This window comes from Lottia gigantea (assembly GCF_000327385.1).
Source record: "Lottia gigantea unplaced genomic scaffold LOTGIsca_34, whole genome shotgun sequence".
Lineage (NCBI taxonomy): Eukaryota > Metazoa > Mollusca > Gastropoda > Lottiidae > Lottia > Lottia gigantea.
In genome coordinates this window covers 1598706-1618308 of record NW_008709146.1, presented here as the reverse complement: position 1 = coordinate 1618308, position 19603 = coordinate 1598706, and the positions used below count along the sequence as shown (strand labels likewise).

Here is a 19603-nt window from a genome sequence, read left to right as displayed (position 1 = left end):
AGAAATCAACCTCGATTACAATATGCGATGTTCTATGATGAACCATCATTAACCGAATTATAATCATATAGCTGCCAGAGATTAACGTAATCGTAGGTTCGTATTTGTGATCGATTGAACACCAAACTGATTTTTTTTCCCGAATGTTGAAATAAACTCGTATTACGATTATCTGTACAGCATCTAAAGCAGCCTACTGACGAATTGGAAATAAAACGACTAGAGCTAATGCGATTTTATTCCTGGAGTTGATGGTATCAACGTTAGTCGAGTACTAGACATTTCCCTTAACTTACTGATTGGAATCTAAATGCGTCATTCCGGTGCCATAGTGTTAGAGAGGAAATAAAAATAAGAATTATCGGCAAACCTCTCTTCTATTGCTTGAATCTAACATTTAAACAACTGATTAGTCCTTGCTCTTGTATGTCGATTTCAGTTTCAATTTGAGTTTCCCTTGATGTAAACTCTTTCAGCATACCATTTGGGCAATACAGCAAACCATCGTGACGCTGACGGTTTCATTTTGTTACTTCAGTTCACTTAAGGACACAAGCAATGGTACGATTTCAAATAAAATCGCATCAATATTACTTCATCCATTACCCCCAAGGGCCACTAGATATACAATACTGATGTTATTTCTAATACTTTATATCGGTCAATGGTGTTTACACTGAGAGAATCAAGAAATCATTGAAGATATAAGCCTTATTTTGGTACATGGTCAGTGGAAATGAAACAAAAGGAAATAATATCTCAGCTGTCAGGACAAACTGGACAACCAGTTCAGCAGTACATTCCTTATTACTACAATCTTAATCAATATACTAATTTACTCGCGTCTTACTTTTCAATTACGGCATAAGTCTTGCTATCGATACTACATCCTGTCGTTTGAACCTTGGTTAATAGGGGGCGGTAATGTCTGTTAGTGTCATAAGTCATCTATGGTTGCTGAATTGACTGTAATTTGTTGAGGTCCTAGATTGAAATGACCTCATGATATTATTACATGATTTCCTCTATTCAAATTTATTGTCCAGCATTAATGAGTTTTGATGACACATCGTGGTGAGTCTTTGGTGTTTAATAGTGTTCAATCTGGTGTCTAGGCTACCTTTGTCCTTTGCTGCTGAGTACATCATTAATTACGATCTTTGGTATCCAAGAATGTGTTTGTTACCAAGAATAGGGCGCTGTTTGCAACTTACCTATTAAGTATAATATAGATATAACTTTGCGAATTCGATAAATCACCTGTGTTTATACATTATGTTACACTCTGCCAACAATTATTGCCAGCACTCAATTTTAGGATAATGTGAATGTCTTAAATCATTTTGTCAGTTTATAAAACACGATGAGCATGTCCAGAGAGCCTTGAAAGTTTCTCGAATTTCATAGAGTGGTCTTCAATTTTTAATCAAAAGTCAGTTACATATTTCTCTCACCATATCCACTCTCTTTTTATTCAAAATACTTGAAGTATGAAAACTGTTTCGGATAGTTCTATAAATTTGATTTAGATCATATACTTTTAGGAACCAATCTCCCAAGACCATTATTTATGAAGAAATCTGTATTAGGAAACAAATTCATCGATTTCTATTAACTTTTCTTATAAAGTTATTTTTCTAATAATTATTCAAATATCATAATTTGATAAAAAAAAAACCCTAAAAATATGAATAATAAAATGGCTATATTTCACGATTATATTTGGCATTGTTTATTGGTAAAATATAACGATATAATTAGATTTAGTAACGGTGAAATACGGTTTAATGTCTATAATAAAAAGTACTTTTAAGTACTATATTTAATACGTGATATGTTACAGGAGAATCAGTTTTCTTAATTAATTATTCCTTGTCTTGATGAAAAAAAAGGTAAGGTCATATAACGTTCTGTCAATCTTAAAATACTTCCTTTTATTTAACTTTCATACTTGTGTATCTTTAAGATGCATACTGTTTAGTACACGGAATCCAATTACTGGTGTCAGGCTTTAAGTTTCTTCCTTTTGACAACTGTTATATTTTGTCTATTTAAAGACTTTTAATACATGTAACTTTTTTTGACTCATTATTCTGGATAAATTTTGTTGCTTCTTACGTATATTTTTATTCTATTACATAAGAAACTATGTTTTATGGTTAGATTTGACCAAGTTGATGAAAGGGTAACAGAAATACCGGATATAGCCGACCTGCATAACCTGGAGCTATATAGGCTCTCTTTTGTTACATCTGAATTATTGCTTCTGACTCTCCATATAGTCATTTGTTTTTATACCAATCAGGCTTAAAGTTGGACTCCAATCAATAAATGTTATGAGCTTAAGGCTAAATAATTATAGGTCACGCCAACTTTAACTCGTTTGACATGGAAAGCCCGCAGTCACATTTACTGTTCAATATATATAGAATATATTTGTTCTGTCTTGAACTTGATCAAATCACCAACATTTATGACTGGAATATTGAAGATATTCACTCATTTACACGTTAAATTCTTACTCACCGCTAGTTCTTGATATACGTCGGTTACGGTGATACCACCAAACAATTAAATTCATTAACCTTCTGACAATTGCCGCAGAGACGTAGGACGTAAAACTCCATTCATTTCATCATTGACAGTTACCATCTTTACTGAACAATACGAAAAGTCAATGAAGCTTAGAAGTACCACTTGCTTTTAGAAAGATATATATTTGGTAGGACACCAATACCCTTTTTGAAGGCTGAAAAATTCATGCAAGATTTATATCAAAGAAGGTATTTGCGGTTCAGCAATGGTAATCATGATGTCTGGTATGAATTAGGAAAATAAAAAATTCTATGTCTGATTATATTCCTGGCAATAAGGACCCTTATCTTTCTAATAATACCTTTCAACGGTGAACGATATCATTTTGTTTCCATTGTCTTCTTTAATCCAATATACAGACGGTGACAGTATCTGAAATCAATATGGCGACCATGGAAAGTTATTGACAAAATTCAAAAGAATTTCTTCAGACCTTCATTAGTTTCATTAACATGGCATGTCAATAGAGGAGACTAATTCAAGAAACCAGGAGAAAAGAGCATAAAAGAATATTCCATTGAGATATTCAGGTTTCTTGTTAAGGGAATATGAAATAATACTCTGTGATCTTCTTCTATAATCTTTTATAGTGCATTGACACGAGAGTCTGAAATTTATTTTCTTACATTGTCCACGATCCATGTCTGTTTTACAGCACGAAGGCAAACATCTTGTCATATAATAGACATTGCAGTTGGCATTCTTCAACTCATACGTGGAAGGGATTTTCATAAAACACATATTGTGAAATCATTGAAGACTTCAAAACAAATCCTCTTGTTTGTTTGTTTGTAATAACTGTAGCCTCAGAATTGAGGGAATAGCTCGTCTTGGCATTTCAATTCCCAAACCTCACTGTTCTGTTTTTCCTCTCTGGCCATGCGTCACTTGTAGAAAATATGGATAATGTACATCATGTTCAGTTTTAGATATATAAACCGGAATGGTGCAACATATTTCACAGTGAACTGGCGTCGAGTCTACATTTGATATCAGGAACCAAAACGTTCTAGTCCTTTTGGACAAAAGCTTTTTCAGATCAGTTTTGGTAACAAGCCACACCGGTTATAGAAATATAGAAATAAGCTTGTCGGATCTTTCAGAGCCCAACAATACATATCCTGGAATTAGAAGACATCACCTCATAGGCCGATAGTAATCGAGTTTGTAAGACAATGTTTTTATGTTGACTGACAGTTGAAGTTCCTGATATTGCGTGATTCTTTATGTCTCTCTTATTTTAATCAGACAGATCAATAATTATAAAAAGATTAGAATTCAACCTGGTCTTCTATTAAAGATAAGATCCCCATTTCTTCTGGAATGTATTGTATGAAAATACTTTCACGAGTAACCTCCCTTGAACTTTTGAAATTGGTCAGCCAAGTCAATGTTTGTCGTATGTTGAGCAGTAATGGTAGGTGTGCATCCAGGCAGGCTATGCTTACTCTTAAAAACACCCGATACAACTTTTCATTATGAAATACTTACTTACTTGTGATTGATATAATTCCTCGTGAAAAATTCATTAACTACTACCAATATTTCGCCAATATGTTGTTTTGGATTTCGGGATTCATTTTGTGGTTCGTATCGTTAGTACTTGGTTTATTTATGTAACCAGAATTCCAAACCAAACCAATGGCAAGAAAATGAAAAAAAAGAACTATTATTGCATGGAATTTAAAGAAACCGGCTTATAAATTTTTGCTTTTATTCCAATGTTATATTGTCAATAGTGTTCGCCTTTGTTTTTTCTCCAAAAACACATTACTTCCTGATTTAAAGACTCTGACTCACTGTTGAATGATTGTGAAGTACTTATGTAGATATTAATGACACCATCTTTAAACCTTATTTATACAAAATATCACAAGATATCGAACAATAGCTGCTAGTTATTGACATTTCTTTAAGCTAACAGTGAAGTGAGGGATAGTCCACAAATCCATACAACGTGAAGGGTATTTTCTTACTTTAACCTGTCACGAAGATGGTGAAATTGAAACGAAAAAGGATGAAAATACACGTTGTTTAAAAAGAAACATGTTAAAAAGATTATCTCTCATGACATCTCAAATATCTTTCTTCATATACCACTTTTTGCAACGACAAAATTTCTTTGACGTAACATATCAATAAGCTATATTGAGCTTAAAATTGCTTTGGTTCTTTTGCAAAATTTATACTCTTCGAATACGTAGAGTGAGTTGTAGATAACCGCTTTCAAAGACTCTTGATAAATACGATCATATGAAGGAAGCAAATTTCTTGTAAGATCATTGGATTGCATGGTCCCTTTCTGTATCAATATTATCAAAATTGATGAAATATCTCAGTGTATCTTAAATATTCCTTAAGAATAAACAGAGTTTGACTTTGATTCGTATTAGTAGGACTAGTAGTAGGTTTGAGTACTATAAAGTACTCTAAAGTAATCAGTATAATATTGACCAAACTATTAGTAACTATCAATACCATTAAACACTATAATTAAATGAACAAGTCAAGACTATTGAGAACTATATCTTTATTATTCCATTAATTGGTTTGTAGACGTCCAAGATTTTGCTGTAGAAATAGTTATTTAGATGGTAGATAATAGCTTCTATTGATTTGGTTCTTACTACTTATAATAGTTCTATGATTACTCTTTGAGGGCTCTTTTTTAGGGCATTTCACTAAAAATATCAATATGTATTTAAGATGCAGGAAGAGGTGATTTACGACTGAGATTGGCGTCATTCACCCCGGACGAACATTGGGCCAAAAGGTTACATTGAACTATCTAGATATGTGGAGTTTGATTTTATATTCATTCGTGCTTTATCGTTGACTACATTTTTCGAGTGAAATATTTTTCGCAATTTTTTGTTGTTGTAAGAACTCTTCCGGGGAGGAATGATCTCACGGAGGTTGAGAAGCACTGTCCGTAATACTATGATTACCAAAAAAATTTGTTTTCAAATAATTCCAGTCTTGTAATCAAATTATGGAGTTCTTCTTTTACTTACGTAAATATGAATTATGTATACATTTTTCTACAAAATTGTTTTATGTAATTATTTCAGTGTATGTACAAGATACTAATATAACACACGGAGAAGATGCTATTATAAAATGTGATCCTGAACCACATTTAGAACAGTTAGAAGTAATATGGTATAAATTTAATCAACCATTGGAATCGGTGCCTGGTTTATATCCTAGAATACATTTAACAGATCATAATCACACCTTAACAATTAAACAGGCCAGTAAGTATTTATTTTTACATTTTGATATTATTTTAGTGAGCAATAAACACTTATAAAATATAGGCAAATGTGTTTATTCATAAACAGCGTGTAAATATTCAATTATAGATTTTACTCATTCTGGCTAGCATTTACTGAAAATAATCAAATATTTAAATACTCCACTAAGTATTTACTCATAAAGCTTGTAAGCGTTTAAATATGCAAGGAATTATTATTGAGTTATTACACTGAGCAGTAAGTATTTACTCAAAATAGTAAGTATTTGCTTTTAAAACTCCAGAAAATATGTATAGATGTACAGCCAGTATGTACTTATAGAGCAATAAGTGCTATAGCCGGTAAGTATTTCGTAAGGCTAATTTAGATTGGAAGCGCACATTTACATTGACCAGTATTTACCGAATAACAGTAAGTATAAACAATCATGAAGTATAAACACAAGTAAGTATTTATACGTTAAAAACTACAGTAAGTATTTACAATCATATGTATATAAGCCTGTAAGTATTTCGTAAGATGTTTTTTATGACATATAAAATAGCTTGGTCAGCTTTCTTTTTCTAGAATATAGGTCAATTTATTGCAGACAATCCTACACATATTTTTTTTATTTCAAATACATGTACTTGTATTCTGTTTCAGACTTTTCCCTCCTACTTCTTCGAGCATAATATGACGTCTCTGTTTTCTTTGATAGCAAATAACTAAAACATTCGTTTGGTAATATGTCTCATATATGTATGATGCTTAGAGCTACTGATATAGCCATCAGTCATTGGAAGTTTTCTTATCTCTGTGCCATAACTCTAAAGCACGTTTTTTAAGATCCATAGATAAATTCATGGGTTATTTTTTCGGAGCCATTTAGTGATAACGTAATATTAAAGTTATTTATTATATTCTTATTTTATGTGTTGAACCAAACGTTGGTGATAAACCGATAAGCTCTTGAACATTCCCCAATGCATTGCTCACTGCAAGCTTCTATATTGATTTTATACTATGAGAAAATTAACTCACTCCCCTACTATCAAATTTATGGCCTCCAATTTGTTAAGAGATACATCTTGTCTGTCCATAACCTTCTTCGCTTTACTTTTCTTCTTTTATTCGGAGAGAGTAGAAGAAAGTAATTGTGCATGTCTCAGTAGACGGTGAAAGGAGAATGAATTCAACTCGGTCTAATCAACATCTAATTTATTGCTATATTGATGTGCTTTTAGTCAGAGAAGGTCAATCGGAAATGTTGCATTCGATCATCTTTCTTCCATTCGCGTACTTTTTACTACTTAATAGTTTTAATGCGTCTTGTACGTGGGAATTTTTTGCTGGCTGTTTAATTGGTCGTATTAATCTTTCGTTATTGAATGTTTTATCTGTCAACTGAACAAGATGTCCCCTTAGTTCCATTTAACATACCAATTTGATTAGAAGAAATACTTTTTTCTGGTTTATCGGTAATATTGAATAATTTTATAGCATCGCCATGATTTATTTGTAGTTTCGGAAATAAATGCACCAATCTCTATGTGAATACTATTAATTGTTAAAAGATAGTATTTCAGACATAGTACTTAGGGGAAGAGTCGACTTTTTCAGGGGTTGATTTTGGTGTTTAAAATCCTTCGGAAGTTCTAGAACTGCACGAAAATCGCGTAATTCCTTCAAATATACCTAAAACCAGGAATTTCACTCTCTATTTCTATATACATTTACATTTAATGTCTTTTATATATATCGTAGTCACAAGAAAAGACAAGTCGTCATTTTAACTTTCAAGCGCGGATAATTGGACATACGTGGATTTCAAGGCTCAAATTTCGACGCAAAGTTGTGATTATTACGACTAAGGTACGATTGGTCGAACGGATTGCGAACATGTCCCTCTAACAATCGTTCCAGGCAGATTTTGCTGACTCTTATTTCATTAAGACAAATAAATAACGATTCGACTACCTCTAGCAGAACGTTTTCAACATTCTAGACGAACTTATCCGTCTTTTTTCCCTGTATGAATTGCCATGGGTATTTGAAGTTAAATAAAGCAGATCTGAAACCAGAAACCTACGTCCTTATAAGCCGGTCAAAGTACTTCGGTTCGGTAGAGCTTTTTGTCGTGAACGATTTGTCAAATCGTATCTTTCACACCGTAAAAATACCTTTTAAAGGTTGTAACTGGTAATTTGGCCATCAGACTTCCTTTACATGTGACAATTTATATTAAACAAAGATCTATTACTTCTACTTTTAAGTTAGGTGATAATGGACTGCTGTTATCTTTCACTAGTAAGTCAATTATCGTTTTTTTTTCACTTCTCATTTCATTTTTATTTTATAATTCTGAATTTGAAATATTGATATGACATTAACACCATCCGTCCAAGCAGCAGAATGCCTGAGTTTAAACATGTGTTATTCTGCTCGCTCTGGTATGACAACAAGGCGGCATAAACATAATATGCTGAGACATCGATCCTTAAAGGGACAGATGTGCCATTTTGGGGGGTTGATTTTAGTCTTGAATATATGTAAATAGTCTTCAGGAGAATTAGACATTTAAAGATACTTCAATATAAGAATGTTACTCACTATTTCTATATGTGTCTTTTATATATATTACAGAGTATCTTAAATTGACGAGTCGTCATTTAAAGACTCAAACACAGATAATTCTGGACACAAATGGAATTGAAGACTCAAATTTCGACGGTGAGCTGTGAACACTATTACTGATTAGCTCAGCTAAAAACTTTCAGTTTCTGAGACTAAAGTATGATTGGTAAAAAAAATGGCCCACTGCCCCCTTAATGCCCTTATCAGTTTTGATGGGATGATCTATATATGGTTCTGAATCAAATCTTAGTGAACATTCAATGTCACGTTTTATCAAATATTTTCTATAATTGATCAATCAGTTCGATTCCAACAAACAGTTCCAAACATGCCGATGGTCATTTCGTCATATGATTTTGAAGGCGTGTCAGTCATTTGTATTTAAGCAACACTTCTGACAAGACAGTACAAGATAAAGAACATATTGAATGGCAGTCTCCAGAGAAAGTTCTTCTATCTTCATTACACTATTTCTCTCATTTATTCTTTCTATATTTAAATTTACCGATATATTAAAATTCTCACACGGCATCATGTCTCCTCTTTTATATCAAATATCCAGTTTTTATGGTAAAATGGGCGAATCGATTGCTACAAGTCATTCTGTATCAATTTAATGAATACTTATATCTTGAATTCTGATTTCTCTATAGAATTCTAAGTCTTTATTTCTTTGACTAGTCAAATTAGTCTCACTGGTAAATGATTTGACTCAAGATGGTTAATATTTCGTGCGTTGTGTGCCTTTTTGTCATTGTGAAGAAATTGTTCTTTTATTGGTGTAAAAGGTTGAAGCTGCAGTTCTGAAAGAGTTGCATTTCTGTAACTCTTCATGAGCTTCTACCAACTGCTTGTTGGCTGGATGGGATGGCACCAATTATTATACACCATTAGTATGAACTTCTCCCTACACTATATGTGCTGTAACCAGCTGGCACTGGACTGGCACCAAATATTTACAGGTGCGCACATTTCTTTTTTTACCAATCATACTTTAGTCTCAGAAACTCAAAGTAGCTCACTCTCGAAATTTGAGCCTTCAAATCCATGTGTGTCTAGAACTAGAAGTCCATTTACATATATTCACGACCCAAATCAAACCATAAAAATGGCACTTCTTCCCCTTTAATGGCCGATACTAGATCTTAAAAGACCGATACCAATTTATAAAGAGGTGTCACAAAGTATGTAAGTGCTAGTTGTATATCGTGCTTCAAACCTTCGCAAAATGGTTGGAAAGAAATAAAATAGGAGATGAAATCTATTACATAAATTGGAATGGCAAAACACATGTTTTCAATTCGACATTGCGAAATTTATATTCCAATTGGGGAATTTAATAGGATATAATAGCAGTGTAGAATCTCACTTCATTAATATTGCGACATATATTCAGTAATAATAGGCACATATCTTTAATGGAAGTCTAATTAACCGATAATTTCAATAAGATTAATTCCCTGGTATAATATTACTGCATTTATGAGAATCGGCCATATTGAAGTGAATTCCTGTCGATAATCATTGAGAGAAGTTGAAGAGTGGGTAATTTGTGATAAAATGCGCTTATTAATTATCGATTTGTTCCACCATCTTGGGTTTCAATATTGGTGACGATTAAAGTATGATATTGAATAACAATAAAATATGGCGATTTGTTCTGCTGTATCGTGCTTGTTAGAACATTAGCCAGTGATTCTATATGTTTTAATACCACAGACACGATACGATTCCAAATACACCGGCAAGGTTAATTAGAATTAATCAAGATCGAATGAATGAATGAACTAATGAAATGAATTAATGAATTACATGTGTATGATATCGAGAGAATTCCATTTCTTCAAGATTCTGTCTTCAGTCTCTAATCTTACAATGTTTGAATTAAAATCTCTTTCATTTTATCCATAGAGACCAAAAATAACCAAAACACGAGTAGATACTATTTAGTTTCAACTGTGTATGTATAAACGTCAGGTCTTACTTGGGCGTCTTACAAATCAGGCTAATTAACTAACGAGCAGTGCTTGTTGAGGGAATTGCTTGTGAGTTACTGGAATCAAACGTTCTACCAACCGACCGACCGGCCGGTTAAATATCTTAAAACCTGCGTTTCGTGTAACAACAAGGTTGAAGTAAATCCAGTTCCATAAATATCACAGAACTTGCAGGATGGACGTGGCCGTTATGATTGGTCGATTGGAACTCGTTAAAATTCTATCTTAATAAGAATCTGTACCATGAATAATGTTGGCATAAAATGACGATAGTTTTAGAGCCTTCATCACACATAAAACTCCAGATTGAATTTCTCAATTCAATAAACCGGCAACTTCGTGTTGGATCAATCGACAGCAAATTGCACACGAACAGACCCGACTTTCCCGCCTCAACGTTTCCATAGAGATTCTTTATTTTAGTAAATGGCTTCTTAATCTGTAGACAAATTACAACAAATGATACAAAATCACTAAACACTTATTTTAAATACTTGGCTTTTTACAGAAATAAACTAGTCCCTCGCTAGAGTTGTCACGTACTTTCTTTTTACACTGGAGTTGATACGTCTGATATCCTGATAATTTCAGTTTGTACTTTAGAAGGAAATGTACTAAGTGGCAAAACTGATAGTTTTCATGCATTTGCTATTTAAGAGATTTAGGTAACAGAAATAATCGATAAAAAATCTTAATGCTAGGTTCCCACTATCACGATACGCGGCACGATTTAAATCGTGGTCTTAATCGTTGACAAATCGTGATTATTCTATCCGATCTGTAGGGCGGCCATGATTATCCTGTAGTTAAATGGTTGAAACATTGACTACGATCAACACGATTTGGAAGGACTATTATATCAGCTCCATTGCGCTTTGTTACGATGCAATACGATCTGATACGATGACCCCGACTGACAATAATATTGTTCGCGTGTTTGTGCCAATTGTTCCGGGTGTGTTTTTCTTGATGCTCAGGACTCATTGATAAAAGTTTGAAAATTTTGACGATAACAGTTTTGGTAATGTGGATAAATCATTTATATACATAATTTTTCACCATTGATATGATACTGTACAAATCATTTGTTGTTAATAGTTGGATAACAATGTATAACATTCGTTCGAACAGAAAAAATAAGAGAGCTCCATGTAGTGTAATTGTAGAAGAGTTTTCCTGAATAATACTACAAATACAATTACAGTACATGAAAACATCTCAAAATCGATTTGAGAAAGTCAAATATCATCTAAATTACCCCCTTGCTTATCTTTTAAATCGTATTTTATTAGTGATTAGAATAAATCAAATTGGCTGGCAAGAAAACGGGAAATAAACTAAAAATGACGAGTGTTTAAAACAGTACGATATTCCCCAAGTCTGTGATTGATGGTTTAAAAACAGTTATTATAGTCTATAGATTCCCCAGCGACAAAATTACGATTTTCTTCAAGTTTTCTTCCAATTTCTATGTCTAGAACAAGTTAAACTTTTCAATTATGTATTGACGAGCATCACAAAGAGTGTCGCTTCCAACTGCTTTGAGTCCGAGTTGTTACATAGATTGCCTACAGAATGTCCTTTGTCATTTCAGATTTTGAAACAGTACTTCCAAAATCGGACAAGGTTTTCTTTCAGCAAAATTATCCCACATACATATCTAACCCCATTTCATCAGTCGGGCGGATTCACCATCCTTTTAATCAATCGTAGCCTACCTTAGTCTCCGAAACGTTTTTTTTGTAATCATTAATAGTTTTGACACCATCAAAATGTGACAAGTGTGTCCAGAATTATCCGCGTTAAAGTTAAAATGATGAATCGTCTTTTCTTCAGACTCCGTCATATATAGAGAAAAGATATATAAAGAAATATAAAGTGATAATTATCTGCTATCTATCGTTTGTAGACTTTATCTAACACATTCTAATTGGTATCAACAATCTTACAGTGACAGAATGCCTTTCCCAGTGGGCTCATTTACAGTCACGAATATTTCTTATTATCCCGTGACATCCTCTTGCTTCTATAAGCTTTCTTTTGACAGTGCTGAATGATCGGACCAAGAACATAAATATTACACACTATAACATCAAATCAAAATTATAATCTTATTGCTCACAGGCTTTAACTAGATTAAAAACATCAGTCCATACCGAAGAATTTTTACCTAAAGGGACCCTCACACCATAGGTTACAAATTGAAAAAAACGGTTGCTTTTGTTGCGTATACAAATATATTTCACAAGCAACTCAAAAGTTTCATACGCTATGGTGTAAGGCCCCCTTTAAGAAAGTTTATATATTGAAAAGCCTTTCTAGAGCTCACTCTAGACAGGTAGGATTAATATCCGCGGTGGCTCACGCTTGCTCGCTAACCTGCAGGTCCAGGGTTCAATCCCGGCATAGGTCAAGATAATCCGTGTGCTACAGACTCGACAATTGGAAATCGAAGAAGAACAGGCTAATACCACTGTCCTGGCAAAATTTCCCTCATTGCACCCTGCATGAAGTTGTCCGTCTTCACTCACCCAAATGGTACAGAAAAGTAGGAAGTAAAACTCTATTCGTTTTAAGAAAGTTTATATATTGAGAAGCTTTTCTAGAGCTACCTCTAGATAGGTAGGATTAGTACCAAGAATAAAAGGATACTACCTCTTAGAATGGACATCATTTTAAGTATCAACAAGTGTATATAGTCATTAGTTTAATTTTCTTGACTTACTTGATTGTATGGTTTTGTCACCAAGTAAGTCCACTGGTGAACAAAGACTTTAAAATTTTTTTTTTAGGTCATCCTAAAAGGTAGTAAACCTTTAACTGCAATAGTTATTCATGATTTCTGGTTTCCATTCTTTAATATCGGTACTTTAACTTGATTATTAATTCCTCTCGTTTTATAAATTGGATTCTGGTTCGAATTTATTGTTTTCTGTTCAAATCTCTTGCATTTCAACTACATTTTAATTTCTGTGCTCTTATGTTTTTATTTTCAATTAAATTGTTGATTTGTCATTCGCATATTTATGGTTGTCTCTCACGATTGATTTATATTGGAGAAGATATTTCTTCTCGCGACTTTCATTTGGTTACTTTATGTTATTGGTGTTCAATTTCTGTACTACGTGTGTAAATCACAAATGCATTTCACAATACCATAAAGTATATAGATTCATATAATTGTGCGTAAAATTGGAGTCTTCAACAACCGGAGTTGTAAGCACTCGTTTCACTCGTATATACAATATATACAATGCAGAAATCTCTTAAAGCTTTATTCTATCCCTGGAGTTGATGTAGGTAGGTAGAGTTTCTTTTTGTGATGGGACAACAAACCGGGACACAACAGTGGCTTTCACCATAAGGTGGAGGGGTCGGGCCACATATTTGCCAATGAGAGCTCACAACAAACAGATACCAACTAGATAAATGATGCTGTTATTCAATAAACAATTGATATCACTTGATAGAAAAATAAGATTTTAACCAGATTGATATTTGGAACTGTGTTTAGTATGGAACGGATATGAGCAAATGTAAGGAAGGGATCGGGTTTCCCTAATAGTCCAGCTGCTTCTGTTCTGTTCCAACCTCTGGTAGATATTTTGACAGTTGTCGGTTGGAGTAGAGTCAGACAAACTAGGCCTTGTGTTATGGGGATCATTTCAAAAAGGTTTCATGACCTAACATGGGAAACCTATTCTTAATTTTTACAGGAAAACAAACTGTTAATAGGAATTCTCCTGAAAGTAATTAAACATATTTTCTAGATAATTTTCTCAAATAGAAAAAGGTTAATTGAACTCAAACGTGACAGAAATAGTGTTCAAGACGTAATTGGTACTGCTTCAGGAATATGTAGAAGATGGAAAGGGACCTGTTTATTTGAAATGTTTAAAGTGCCATTTTCTGTCTATCTGATCTGATTAGGCGATTTTGTTGTTTCGTTTCTTGTTTTCTTGTAATAAATTCTATTAGTCTGAGGGGATTGTTATACAAAACGATATCTAGATATACCTTGAAATATGCAACTTATAAAATGACTTTAAATCTTTTAATCTACAACATATGCCTACTTTTATTAATTATTAAGATAATAATGACACAATTTCTGGGTCGAAAATAGAATGAACTCGATTTAAAGACTAATTCGTCAGATCATGGATCATTGATGGCCAACATGGTAACTCGCCACGATACGTTACGTACATATCTGTATAATTTGATGTAGGTTGATAAATCAATATGATGAAATTTTAATGTGACAAATTTCAAATGTTACAAGTATATCTGATTACTTTCAGCTGCCGTGGACGCAGGTGAATATAGATGTGATATTATATTTTATCATGGTTTTAAAAGGTTAGAACAAACATTTACCAAGACAGCAAAAATGTATGGTATGTATTTACATGTTTCTTGTAATGTAATGTAAATTCCTGTCTAGCATTGTCAGTACAATTCAACGCATAGACTGCAAAAGTTCCACAAGAAGACCTCTCTAATGACTTGTACTATTGTCGGAATTTTGCATTTTGAATGTTAGCCCTCTAGTCAAGTATTGATATCACAGTGGCTGAGAATGTGTTATCGTTAAACGGCAATCAAATTAAAATAAGATTACGATTTCTTTTCGTTATAATTTTTCTTCTGTCTCTTTTGTACGACAAAAAAAAAAAAAACAAATAAATAGATTGTTAGAAGACACTGTTTCCCATTGCAGAATGCATTAATAAATACTTTTCGTATTCAACAGAAAGCACCCTTCAAATTTTTGTATTGAGGCTTTTTCAAAAACATTTACTAATGCAACTGCATAATTATTGTTTGTATTCAAGTGCATATTATACTCGATCTAACCTTGTACATATTGTGACCCATAAACTATACAGAATATGTATGCATTGCTATCATGTTATCATGTAGATTATATCAAGAACGATCTCTACTAGGAGTTTAGTTTAATGTAGAAGAATTCTCGAGAGAGGAGACATTAGAGACAACGTCAAGATGATGATGATAATAGAGCTTCATATTTACTAGTCATTTTACCAGAAATAATTAAGATGAATTGATTTTACTGCAAAAATGTTCACGAGTTGTGATTCATGAGAAAGAGCAGGTTTTACGATTAATTCCTCAATCAATGGATATAATATTTGAATTCTCTAGAGTAACATTGTTGAGGAATTGATTAATCTGATGCTTTATGTTTTATAACTATTTTAAGTACAAATACAGTAGGCGGTAAAGGTGGCAGGCTGCAGACGATTTCATTTTGAATTTCTATACAAATTTCATGCAATGATTTTGATAAGTTTACTTCATGACCTTTTATACTATTAACAGATCGTGACAGAATTACCTTGTGAAATACCATACTAATCACGAAATAAAAACCATTGTTTTCATTTATAGATTTATTGATTGTTACTGATATTATCTTTTAAATAAAATTAATTTCCGAATAATATGATATGATTGACACTGTTAGTCAATAATGATTAATTAGGCTCTTATTTCATAAGTTCTACGAACTACATGGGAAATGACCACTGCTAAACAGGTGCAGATTGCATAAAAAATAAAATCCATCGTGTACAACTTTGACATAACATTTAAATGTAATGTAACTCGGGTACTTTTGGATTGGAAAACGTACGTAGTTAATTGTCACTTTACCTAACCAGACCGGACAATACGTATTGAATGATAATGTCAAAAATCATACTCGAAATCATCGTCTTTTTTCAGGTAAGCCGAAAATAATAGACAGTGGTACCTCAAGTAGGAAATTTACAGTGATGAAGAACGAAACTTTGAGACTGGTGTGCAGTGTTACCGGTTATCCCTCACCGGATGTCGTCTGGTTGAAAAATGGTGAGATTGTGCGAGAACAAAACATAGCCAGTTCCAAACGGGCACCATTTCTAATAACCTATACTATCAGAAACCTGTCTAAATCCGACGCTGGAGAATACGCCTGTTCGTTTGAGAATATGATGGGTAGGGCCATTAAGACAATCCAGGTAGACATAACTGGTTTAGGTGTAAACAGTGGACACTGCGTAACGTACTTTTCAATGTTCTTTCTGTGTATTTTGACTTTTGTTTTAAACGTGTTTAGTTAACATATTTATCTTTTTTATTACTCTATCGCGCTTCACTCATTAAGACATTGTAAGAAACAAAAATGGAGAAAGCTGAAAGTGTATCATAATTATTGTGCAGGTGAGGCCTGATGAAGAACCATTTCAACATAGGCGACTGTAACATTTTGATGGCGATACATTCCGTTTAGAAATTTGCTATTTGAATGAAAGGAAAGACTCGAGTGGACATAAACGAACTTTCTACTGCGTTACCTTCAAAATAACTTAGTAAGATTTTGAATGGAAGACGATCATGCTACTGCGTCTGATAATCATGGGAAGATATAAAAGCGTTTGCTTTAAACCGATTTTATCAGTTAGATCAACATATATTTAATGTATGAATCCCTTTGACCTTGTTCGATTGTTGATTTGATGCCTACGCTTTCTGGTATGAGCACGTTGGAACTGGATGTATGCCTTTTTTGGAACTCGTGCCTACAATCTGAAAGAGACCGATTACCAAGTAACCTTGTTTTCGTCTGAGCTCACCACCTGCATTGGTCTCAGAAAGGTACTGAAAAGGGAGATGATCGTAATTACTGGTTGAACTTAATGTAGCTACTTTATTAACCAATCAGATCTCTTAGAATTATTGTTCTCATATTGTATCGTTGCTAAGGAACTTGAAATATACAAATTTTCTATGTTGGCGAGCTTTCTGGCAACCAACATCAGAGCAGAGCAGCCATTGCTTCGGTGATGTTTTTCAAGGTCAAGGATAAAGTAGGTTGAATGCTGCTCATGGTCCATGAGTTGATAGTTAAAGATTTATACGGGTTTGGTCAAGTGATTGAAAGCAATGAAAGAGAACATTCAAACGCATTCCATTATTACAATCATGCTGTTCAAAATCAAATGTGCTTTATTATTTGTAAAATGTTGTGACTTTGTTCTTTATATGTAAAAATGTACATTGACTAAATGTATAACGATAGGCGAGAAAGTTATTCAATTCCATTTATGAGTGCTGTAGTCAAGAGTAATGTCTTATGCTCTATATTTTTATATTACATCAGTCTTGTTTCCTGCTTTTTAAAAGGGGAAACATTATGTGGTCTTCTCTAATAATCGTGAAATTGGGTTCTAATTCTTTAAATTAATTCGAATTTCCTGAGTAAATTGGCCCTATAAATACCATTTCTTGCTGAAAGAGGTCAGCTCATAATTCTATTCTATTCGTAGAAGCTGAATCCAAGGTCAGAAATGACCCTTTATTATTTGTTTACATGTATGACATAATTATTGTGTGTAGCTTATGAGCTTTTTACCATTTAGAAATTCTAAATAGTCAGATTAGTAATTAGACCTCTTTAATCCGATCTTTCCATTTTATACTTTAAATTTTAACTATATACTAACTTCCAAGACCTGATACATATCATTTATGGAAAATTTCCATTTATTTAGGATTCTTATACAAAATGTGTGCATGGTATTTTATCATTTTTATGAATTAAATGTTATATTATAGCTTGACATATTAAATTGTATATTTTCAATATTCCATTCTAAATAAATTCGACCTTTTCTTGCCGCATTTGCATTTTATTCCTCTTTTGGTGTTAAGTTTATCTCTAGTTGTACGTATGGGCACTGCCCATCTTGTTGAACAAAGATACTATTTTCATGTCCGAGAGTAATGCTTTTGTTATCCATAAATCTCAAAATCCCGTAAAGCTCTTTAACATTCGGCAATTCTCGGCAGTTTCCGTAAAGCTGTCGAGTAGCAGCGTAATCTTCATGGAAAACCGTTTGAATCTTAAATGATATTATTATTATTTTGGTTTAAGGAGTATAAAGTGGTGAATATCAGTGACAGATTGAATATTGGCGGGAGATTTGCAGGTGATAACATGTACATGATATATTGAGTGTAGACTAAAAGAATAATAAACTATAAATATTGATTATATAATACATATACACTTCCAATCAATCATCAACTAGTTAATATCTTTATCCAAGTTTCATATACCACAGCTTTTCTCTCAGGATAAATCACGTGCAGCATTTGACTTCTATTATACTCTGATTCGTATTCTCTTACTGTGTACCATATTAAGCTGTCTTTGGTGGCCCTTACCCGAACATATGGCCACCGCTGTGCTTCACTAGCCCTATTAGCTGCCCAAATCCAGGTCGTAAGAACCAATCCATTCCATCGAACATTGTCTTAAAGGGATTCACAGGTACATTGTACAAATGCACAACAGTGTCAAAGAACTTTCTTTGTTTTATGGAAGGCATCAGCATTAAGATGTACGTGTAACCACCTTATTCCCGTCTGCATTGTGAACAGTTTGATTTTAAACTGACTTTAAAGTACCTACTGATGTCAAGATATTAGACGGAGTTCTTGAAACCTTGGCAATGTGAAGATCCAATTCCTTATTCCACGGGCATAGCTGAGAGATTAGAGAAAATTTCAAACAATCAATTCAAGGAGCGATTCAGTCCGATTACACATACACTTAGTAGGTGATTTTCAGACGTCTTGTAAACATGGGAACAAATATTATCGATTGCCTTATCTAACCATTAACTTCGTGAATTCGCAGATTGTATGCAGATGGAACAAATTTGCAAACTTCAATTATGTAGAGTAAGCCTTCTTGACAATCAGTTCCATAACATAATATTCCCCAAATAACTTCGTGTGTTTGACAAAGCACTGTTTGATTCATTAACATGTTCCTTCCGGATTTTCTGCTCTTACCACAAATCACAATTATATTTAAGGGGAAATAACCGGATTGATAAAGGATTTAGATGCAGAAGTTATATCCATGGCTTTTCTAAATTGCAAAATATTTGCAGAAACGACACGGCTGAGAATCTTTGTGTAACCTGTGATGCATTTTGTCAAGGAAAGATGTCGTCTCATTGCATTAACAAACATAATTCAACAAAGCAACAAGCTGATCTTGGTCAATTATGGATTGCTTTAGTATACATGTACTTTATTACAACAAAAGATAATGAC

The 19603-nt window shown here is 33.3% G+C and overlaps 1 protein-coding gene across 1 annotated transcript; it reads left to right on the top strand.

The window, feature by feature from the left end:
• Positions 1–3918: 3918 nt before the first annotated feature.
• Positions 3919–18491, top strand: LOTGIDRAFT_162491 (hypothetical protein; the record flags this gene model as incomplete). Its single annotated transcript, XM_009058474.1, has 6 exons — positions 3919–4012; positions 5667–5852; positions 8478–8564; positions 14770–14865; positions 16220–16494; positions 18411–18491. The coding sequence occupies 6 exons, from the start codon at positions 3919–3921 to the stop codon at positions 18489–18491; spliced, it is 819 nt and encodes a 272-aa protein (XP_009056722.1).
• Between the last annotated feature and the right edge of the window lie 1112 nt (positions 18492–19603).